General features: G+C 40.3%; 1 protein-coding gene across 1 annotated transcript; it reads right to left on the bottom strand.

The window, feature by feature from the left end:
- Positions 1-1,314: 1,314 nt before the first annotated feature.
- hoxd4a (homeobox D4a) lies at positions 1,315-4,074 on the bottom strand. The gene is made up of 2 exons (XM_077617222.1): positions 3,077-4,074; positions 1,315-2,814 (listed from the first exon to the last, which is right to left on the bottom strand). The coding sequence occupies exons 1-2, from the start codon at positions 3,462-3,464 to the stop codon at positions 2,525-2,527; spliced, it is 678 nt and encodes a 225-aa protein (XP_077473348.1). The 5' UTR covers positions 3,465-4,074; the 3' UTR covers positions 1,315-2,524.
- Positions 4,075-9,868: the final 5,794 nt, after the last annotated feature.

A 9,868-nucleotide genomic window follows, 5' to 3' on the forward strand; every position in this document is an offset into this window, starting at 1 on the left:
ATGAGTGTGTGTGTGTGATTGTGTGTGTGTGTGGAGAGGGGGGGGGGGTATTCCACATGTCTTGTTGGAGGCCTTTTGTGTGAAACTGATACGAGTTGCAAAGTGTGAGGTCTTCCCCTATAAATAATAAAGGGCCAGTGTCAAATCCAATTGAATACGGCATATTATAAATGTTATGTTCAAGGATTTTTCACTTCACTTTGAACAGTATTACAAGTAATAGAACGCTTCTAGCAAATAATCACGCCCAGGGTGAAGTAAAATGTATTTCATGCAGTCAGATTTTTTTGGGGGGAATGGATTAGATAGTCTATGCGCACAATTTTAAAAAGGCATTTACAAAGTCCTGAAAAATAACCTTTGTTTCATTCATTATTTTGGTGATAATAAAAGTGTATGTGGCTGAGGAGTACCATGGAATGAATATACGTAATGATCATCATTGTTTTGGTTATTAGAATATGTATAAAGAAAATGTGTTTAATCTCTTAAATAAAGCGATTGTGAGCGATTTTATTGGCGAAAAAAATGTGCTCATAGTTGTGCAGCATGCATTGAAAATAAATAAATGCATTGAAAAACTAACAAAGGTGGTCTGATATTTTCATTTATTGTTCGGGAGCAGCGAGCCTGCAGATTCAATGTGTGCACCACATAAAAAAATCGCAACGTAATTTATCTAAAGAGTGTATTTTAGAACAAGAATTAAATTGAAAAAGATTGTTTTTAGTAAGTCATTTTGACTCAAATCAAAATTCAAGCCCTCAATCGGAATAAAGCATTCACTTCAAGGGATTTTACCATCCCCGGTAAGAAAAATAAATCGTTTTTTAAAGGTTGATTTATTCGCTTTTTTTGTTGTTGCTCAAACTGCGTGTGTATTTTGACATTTTAAAAAGGACAAAAGAATGAGCTAGAATGCGAGTAATGAATAAAACGAGGGAAATTAAGCTCAATGTTAGAGAGAAAAAAACTCATATTGTCTTAAAAAAAAAAGTATCTTACACCACTTCACTTGAATGTACTAAAAAGATACATTACCATTCATTCTTTTGAATCCGAGTGGCTACGTTTTTGTTTGGATTGAATGCTTGAAAGAGCAACCAAAAGGCGGACATTTGGGGGATGTTTTTGAAAACGCCAGCCTGTGTGCATGTGTCACCTCAAACGCCAACAAAAAACAATAATATTCTTTTTTGTTTTAAAGAGAGAGAACTCAAATGAAAACATTATTTAAAATCATGTATTATTTCACTAACATCCATATTTGAGAATGAAAATTTTAAAAAAAATCTGACACTGCTGCCATTGTTTAAATGTATAATCAGTAGAAATCTTTATTTGTTTCCAATATACTTCTCACATCCCAATGCACAAATACAAGGTAGAAAGCATGTACAAAAATAAGACCAGTAAACGACATCGACGCCAATATTGGATCGCATCAGATACTGAGCCTTTTTTTAGGGAATAGGGAATAGAAAGAAGTCGGTTGTAGAAGTCACGCACCGACTTGCTATGAATGTTTCCCAGAGTCATTGGTCAGGGCGAAAAGGGAGAAAAATGCAGCTTGTCCGACCGGGTCAGGGGTGTCGGGGTCATCCCTCGCAGCTCCGGCGTGTCCCCTGGATGAACCTTCCACCGACCTTCGCCTCAAAAAACCTCCTGAACAAGAAGAGCTCCACGTTTCTGGGCCTTCTCTTGTCTTTTTCCACAATGAGGTATTTAAAACAAAACCCACATGCTCTAACCCCCCTAAAAAATAAAAGAATGCTTGTTTTGTTTGGTGTTTTTTGTTTAGTTTTTTTGTAACCCCTTTTCAAGCCCTGGAGCTTTGTGTAACTGAAATACATTCTCACGTGAACTTAAAGCCATGCACAAAGGAAATAGCACTCATTTCATCGTGTGCGTGTGCACGCACGCTACAAAAAAAATAATGTACACTTTGTTTAAAGTAATAAATAATATGATTCATCTAAATAATCGCATTTTTAAAGAAATTCGTAGCCATGCAGGAGGATTTTTTTTCCTAAGGAATTGGCATGACAAAGAAGGCAAATAGCAAGAAAGAATAGCTGCTCGTATAAGGAATGTAGGAGAAGAAATATGCTTTTATAGTACAAAATAAGTTAAAACAAACAAGGGACGAAGAAGAGCGAAATATTTAAGAATTGCTTTGTCGTTTTTTTGCTTGCATTTTTTTTCTTCAAGTAAACGGTCTATTGAGAGAGAAGCGAGTCGAATTTGGACGAATGGCCTCTCTGTGCTCAATAAAGCTCCTTCAGACTTTAAGCCACCGTGAATCCACGCGAGGGGACACTTAAATCCACGAAAAGTGTTTTTTTATCCTGTTTGGACGTCAAACCTCTCCATTAGAATACTGATTGAACTGTATTTTTTAATAGCAAAGGCTCAGTCAATACTGATATTTTTTTTCCTTTTAATTTTAAATTATAAAAATGTTTTTAAAAAATGAGGTCAGTCCATGCAAAAAAAAGGAAGAAATGAGATGCTTTTTTGTTGTTTATAAAGACGTGATGTCGGTGTGGTTGTCCTTGTGCAGGTGTCCGGGGTTCGGCACCGACCTGCCCTTGGTGTTGGGCAGTTTATGATCCTTCTTCCACTTCATCCTTCTGTTTTGGAACCAAATTTTTATCTGCCTCTCGGATAGACAAAGCGTGTGCGCGATCTCGATGCGACGCCTTCGGGTCAGGTAGCGATTAAAGTGGAATTCCTTCTCCAGCTCCAGAACTTGCTGCCGTGTGTAAGCCGTTCGCGAGCGTTTGGGTTCAGAACCCGTGTAATCTGGATTCACTGCAAGAACGGAGAAAAGCGGGGTTATTACGGGGCTGTGGGAACGGGAACGGGGACGGGGACGAGCGCTAGAATTTTGGACTTGGACCCCCCACCACCACCACCACCGCCAACCCCCTCCTGTTCTGTACAGCGGCCTGTTTTTTTCCCCGGCTATGAAATTTACGACTCGTGTAATTGACGAGGCCTTTGAAAGGGTGCCGTAAAAAACACACACACACACACACATGCATACATAGGACGCGATCACGGGCGTCCTTACCCGTGGTGACGTGCACTTTCTTCATCCAGGGATAAACCACCGCCGGTTGCTTGCCGTTCGGGCTTTTGGCTTCGGCCGGTACACCACCGCCGCCGCCCCCGCCGCACGTGGTCCTGGCTTCGGCCACGCGAAGCGACTCTTCCGGGGGGCTCGGCTGACCGGCACGGGCTCGGACGTGCCCCTCTTGCTGCAGCGGGTCGCAACCGAACGACTGCTCCGCGTATTCGGCGCGTGGGTAGATGACCGGGTGCTGAAAGTCGCTGTCCTGCGACGAGTTGAAGTACTCCGAGGGCTGCTCGGGGATGTAGTTATTCTGCGAATATTCCTCGCAGGGAGGAAATTTGGGCTCCACATACTTGGAGTTGACCATATAGGAACTCATGGCCATTAATTTGGGAAGGTAGAAAATACTAATTTTTCTCCAGTTGTCTTTTTTCCTCCCTCCATAAAGCCCTCCTACTTCGGTGTCAACTGAATAAAGTTAGCGGACCATGTGACCGTGCGGGCCAATGGAGGTGACGCTGCTCCTCGCACGGGTAAACATACGCGTAAAGAGCAATTTCATCCTCTCCAAATATGCCGCTGCTAATTAGACTCCTGCAGGAAAAATAAACCTGCAACCATCTGGAAAGCAAAGGGGTCCGCCCGGGAGAGAACAAAACCACTTTATAGCTGGAGTTTCAGGCCAAAAAAAGAGAGAGGAAAAAAGAAAAAGAAGAAGAAGAAGACGAATAGAAAGAAGATGAAGCCTCCACCGAGCTGGCCCGCGGATGAAAAGCCACAAAGAAGAAGCCCCCTGCTATAAAAGCGGAGCGAGGACAATTGATGGCGATCGTCTTTGTCGAGGAGGGCGTGTGGGGGGGTCATCCAAAAGTTACACCAATCTCATCCCTTCATCTGCTGCCGTGCCTCGCAAACAATTGGTCGCCTCTGGGAATCATTCATTAACGAGAGGGGCACGCAAAGTGTGCGATGTCATGCCAACATCGAAGTCTTTTCATCGACCATATACTCCCCTAGAATCGAATCTGTGACTGGCTTTTCATCACACAAATTCGGTTCTACAGGGTATATATAGACGACGGGAGGCAAGAGACGAGTCATGTAGAGCTCTTCATTTTGGAAACTTTTCTTTTTGTTCAACCCAAGACTTCCTTCCTGCGTGCAAAGTGTGTTTTCCTGCAATTTCTGCCAAAACAACCCAGTTCTTCTCTTCTTGGCATTCCTCTCAATTAGAGGCGTCAAGGGATAAAATGGGCTTATATAATCGCCCTTCACTTGTAAAGATGTTTGACTATATTCGTTTTGAAGTGACACTGCATTCATTTATGGACGTTTTTGAGTCAACATTTGAGTCCAGTTGATTGTGTTCATTTAGGTTTTAGGTGTAATGTCATTTCCAGTTTAATGTAATTATTTATTGAAATCCTCCTACCTCCAAAATGGTTGACTTTACTTCAAAGTTAGCAGTCAAGTTGAGTACCATTAGTTAGTGCAGGTCTATTGTTCCAAGTTTAATTTTATTGGATTTTAATTCATTTTGAAACCCTTTCAGTCAGTGACAAATTACCTTTAGGATGAATGAATTTAAATTGATCAACTTTAGTGCAGTTAAAAAAATGTTTTATCATATGGAAACAGTGGAGTCACATTTGTGTCAAGGATAAATAAATTTTAAAGCCATGTAAAACGTGTTTTAAATGTAATGTGTCGTAAAGTTTAAAAACACAATTCTTCACACAATTCTTCACTTTAAAAGGAACATTCAGGCTCATTTGAGTTGGATTCAGTTCATGATCAAATGCATAAAATTCAACAATTTATTCATCTCTCTGAACACAAAAACTGTGAAATTAAATCAAAAGCCCCCCAAAATGATTTGGAATTCCTATCAGTAACCAACCCTACTAATAAAACTATGTTCAACTCATTACATTCCAGTCAATTTCGTTAAATTTTTTCCAAACACAAAAGTTTTCAAAATGGTGCCCATTATACTTCCATAAAAAGTTCTACAACCCATTTTTGGTCTCTTATGTAGGCAACCAGTTTTGGAATTAAATGCTACCACTAACAAATCTTCAACTAATCATCTCAGGAACAACAGAACCTCTTTCGATATCATTTTTCCTCAGCAATTAAATGAAATCTCAATGTAATCCCATTCAACCAAACTCCTGCTTACCTCCACCCAGGCCACTGAGGTCACACAAAATCATTTGACAAAGTTATCTCGGCCCCCCAAATATTTTTCAGCCCCCTGACAGCTCAAAAGGAGCACAAGTGGACCAATTCCTTTTTTTAACCATTAAGTAAAAGCTCATTGGCAGCTATACTTAGAGCTCGGCGTCGAAGCTTTCAGGCTGACTGATTAATTATAGAGCATATTAACATTTTTCATTTTTTTTTTCTCGTGGGGAGGGGGCTCGTTTCAACAGATTGAGACCTAAATCCAAAATTCTGGAGGAAAAAGCATGTAAAACTATTAAATTATAATTATGTGGGTTTTTTTTTCAGGGAAAAAGCACCACAAAAATGGACTTTTATTGCACAATGATGATGATGAATGATTCTTTAAAATTCGTTAAGCAATCGATCCTGATGGGCCAAATAAAAAAAACGAGGATGATTTTATCTGAGTGAAATTCGTTCTAAACTCTTATTTTGTCTTTCAAACAGAGGCAAAAAATGGCTATATTAACTCAACACACGAGACACCCTGACCTGTCTTTCACCTTAGCCTGCAGACCAGCACTTGAGACGGCTCAAAGCCTAAATGTAGCACAAAAGAACCACACCGTCAGCGTTTTTCCAACCAAAAAAAGAAAAAAAGAATCAACCCCGAGTGTTTGGGCCTCTTTTCACGCAGGGATTTTCTCTTATAAAAATAAAATATACTATGGAAATGACACGATGACTTCAGGCCACGGTTACACACTTAGAAAAAAACACTTTAAATCCTCCATTTCAATAATATGCTCCATAATTAGTCACTACAGAATATTATGTATTGGGCTTGTGTTACAATCAGGCCTATGTAGCCGGAGACCACGTGACAATACATTGAAAAGTATGAACACGTCACACGTTAAATCGACTTCAAATTTAAAAGAGCAGCATTCATACAGAGCTTCATCGACCACCCCCCCTCTCATCCCCCTATCCCAGCCCCCCCTGCAGACGCCCCATTTTCTACGCAGGAAACAGCGTTCGGTGTGACATCATACCCCGTACAGCAAATGATAAAAAGCCGTCTTACCGCGCGTGTGGCGTTCCAGAAGTCGAACAAGCAGCGTCAGACAGGGCGACATTTCCTCGACTTGCGCAACCGAGCGGGCTCCTCTTCGGCCCATCTGGAGCCGCTCAGCGATCCACAATGAGAATTATATTTTGTCTCGTCAAGCCGCGGGCCATAAAGCAAAGTTGAATGGCATCACGTGTTTCCTCGCAGCCACTCACAAGGGCCCATAAATAACCTAGGCAAAAGTTGCACTTCCTCAATTGAGGCTGGGTGGCTGGCTGCAGAGCAACGAAGGAGAACCAGAATGGAATGGAATGGAAAGGAGTGAGAGAGGGAGGGAAGGAGGTCACAATTGCTCAGACACCTCTAGGAACACACCCCGACACCTTTCATATATATAGCACACACAAAATAACTTGGCCTACAATAATGTAATCTTCATCTGTTCCTAATTTCTTCATCCATCATCTGCATTTAACCTCAGTGTCATTATATGTCTATCCTCATCACTTCATAATAAGCATCATAATGATGATCAGTATAATGGTGATTATTATTATTATTGTTAGTAGCAGTAGTAATAATTGCAGTCAGTGATAGTGCTCCAAATATAAATCATGAAATGGAAATGTTTCTTTTAAACATGTAAAAAAATATTAGATTATTATTATCAAATGTTCTATATTCATTCGTACTACTACGTACTGCTAATTTTATTATGATTACTATTGTAGCAGTAAAAAACAAGATGGATTACAATAAATAAAAAATAACAAATGACCAAATTGGCTTGAAAAAAAACGAGACCAACACTTGGGTTAATTTTATCATTACCTATTTGAATGGGGTTTATTGTGTCATTTTAAACTGAAAGTAACCGATTTCAAAATGTGGGTGCATTTAAATGTAACAACAGTAACAAAGCAGTATAAAACGTTGGGTTTGTTTTGTTAAATATTGGGTTAACCCAAATTCCACTTGGATTAATTTGATCGCAAAAATTGGGTTAATCTAATACAGTACTTTGGTCAAAATAGCACACGTTGTAGTTGGCCACGTTTTGTACCCACTTGTTTTTTTTTTCAGAATGTATATCTTAATAGTAGTAGCAGAAGCAGTGTTAGCACTAATGTTACAGCTACCACTAGTCGTAGCAGAATTCAATTATTATTAGTAGGAGTTGTAATTATATTAAAGAGGATGCTACTATATTATGTAGTAATTGTTGTCGTAGGGTCTACAATAGTTCTACTTGTAATAGAATCCAAAGAAAAATAGAAAGGCTGTCATCAACTGTATTGGTTTTACTAGAAATTGCCTAACTCGTGTTTCCCAATCATTTCCAAAGTTTTTTTATTGGAAAACTCATAGCAGGTTACACCCAACAAAAATATCTCAACAAGTAATATTTTTGTCTCATTGTTTTGTTTTGTTTTACAAAATGTCCTATGAAATCGGTACCTGCATAATTCTACACAGATGGATATCCTGTTTTATGAATAGCAACAGGTGGCACAGATTGAAGCCACTTGTGCCATCTAGTGGAAATCCATTTGATTGTCCTGAATGCCTGACGGCATAGATTAATGATCAAAGATTTGCAATCCAAAAATGTGAATCCAAAAGTGACAATTGGTAAACCCTATTTCAAAAGCTCTCACCTCCCCCAAACTGACGTCATGTTCGCCGTCATTTCTCTTCCTGTCTACGAGCATAATGATGACGTCAGTTCCTCTATAATACACAATGCCGACACGCCCCATTTAATTCTAACCACAACTATTCACTCTCTGACAATCACTATAAACATTTTTCTTCTTGTCCCACTTTTGAATCTGCGTTCATGAACCAAAAGAACCCCAACAAAATGTCAACTCTAACATCCTATGCGGAAGAAGAGTCGGAACAATCACGTGCAACACTTCTCAGCCAATCAGAGCGCCACGCTATTGGCACGCATTGGCTGAGTGTTGGGCAACAGCGTCTCCTGCTGGATCCTGGTGGATTGCACTTCCCTTTTCTCCCCAGTCTCTCCCCCTCACAACCAGATCAATTTCAGAGAAACGAAAGATGACGTGAAAACACGTCAAAACATGTACCTGTTCGAGTTTTACATGAATCTATACTTCATTTCGTTAACATTGTCTAGACTGTGTTATTAGCAGTGACTCTCTTACGTCCTAAAATAAGACATTTTAAGCTATTTTAGCCAGGCCTTTATGGCCCAAACATCAAATTGGAGGATAACTAGACATATGATCAATGTTATTGACAAAACATTTATTTGAATGGTAGATGGCCATGTGAATATTATTTTTGAGGCTTTGACTCCAAATTATTGCATTTAATGTGCAACGTGGAGGCTAAATTCTCTTGTATAAAATGTGAATTAAATGAAGGATTCAAAAAGAGAGAGAAGATAAGTAAAATAAAACAGCTTAAATGCAAGTGCTATCAAGTCAATGTGTTTCAATGCAGGCCTGCTATCTTCTGTGCAGCCTCCATTTTGCCGCATTGCAGTAAAGCTGTAAATACTTTCGCAGCTGCCTGTCAGGCCACACTGAAATACTGTCTTTGTCCACTCGCCCCCACCCCCCCAAAACGTCTATTTCCTCCCCCGAAAGAAAAGGCCTGCACATCACAATGCAAAAATGCCCCAACTTTTAATGACAAAAATGGAAATAACTTGCACGAACAGAAAAGAATAATCCATGCAATGACATGACATTTGCATTCAAAAAAAGGCACACAGACAGAAGCAATCGATCGCCCCACTTATAAACTCTACAAACAATGTCATCAAAAAACGTCTAACATTCATTCATATGATGTTCATATTTCAGCACTGCGTCCAAACAAATCGCACGTTATCATGCAACAGGAATCTGACCCACACACTCGCGTCAGGAAGCCCAAAAACTTACGAATCGACGTCCGATAATCCATGTTTAATCGCCGGTGTTGCAGTGGAGTCTCCGTCGAGATCAACTTGCGATGGCGACGAGACCAAGTGAGCGAAGCACCGGCAATTTTGACAGAAAGCTTCATCGTGGCGTATTGCTTTGGCGAGCACGTCGACGCAGAATGAGGTGATGGCGAGAGGAGGGGGGTCTTGGGGGGGCTTGTCCGCCCGCCTGCATGGGAAATGAGCAAAAGAGCCATGAAGACGTTTGCAGCCTCGCGCACATGACCGCCGGCGTCCAATGACAGGCCGTGGAAACGCATAAAAGCGTCGAGTGCCAAGTTGTAAATTGTCCCCTCACAAAAAAAGGAATTTCCACTGCAGTAACTCTTCCTTTTTTTCTCTCTTTTTTGGCGCATAAAGGCGAGGGGGGCCCCGAGCTGAAACCTCCCTTTTCTCCATTTGCTGCATATCAGCAAAATGTTAGTACTTTGCAAAAGAAATCAAGGAATCTGACACGTTTATTCAACAACGGTTGGGGTTTCTATACAATATGTACATTTGTCAACGTTTTGGGGGATTAAATTTATTTTATTTTATTTTTTTGCAAATATGAAACGCCCTTCTGCTTCGATTCAACCATAATCTG

This window comes from Stigmatopora argus, chromosome 13 (genome assembly GCF_051989625.1).
Source record: "Stigmatopora argus isolate UIUO_Sarg chromosome 13, RoL_Sarg_1.0, whole genome shotgun sequence".
Lineage (NCBI taxonomy): Eukaryota > Metazoa > Chordata > Actinopteri > Syngnathiformes > Syngnathidae > Stigmatopora > Stigmatopora argus.

What these genes read in the sequence shown, in the direction of transcription:
- hoxd4a (XM_077617222.1), bottom strand. Translation starts at nt 3,464, where the DNA reads ATGGCCATGAGTTCCTATATGGTCAACTCCAAGTATGTGGAGCCCAAA. An exon ending in GAAAGTGCACGTCACCACGG is followed by an intron (nt 2,815 to 3,076) that starts GTAAGGACGCCC and finishes CCGTTCTTGCAG; the next exon opens with TGAATCCAGATTACACGGGT.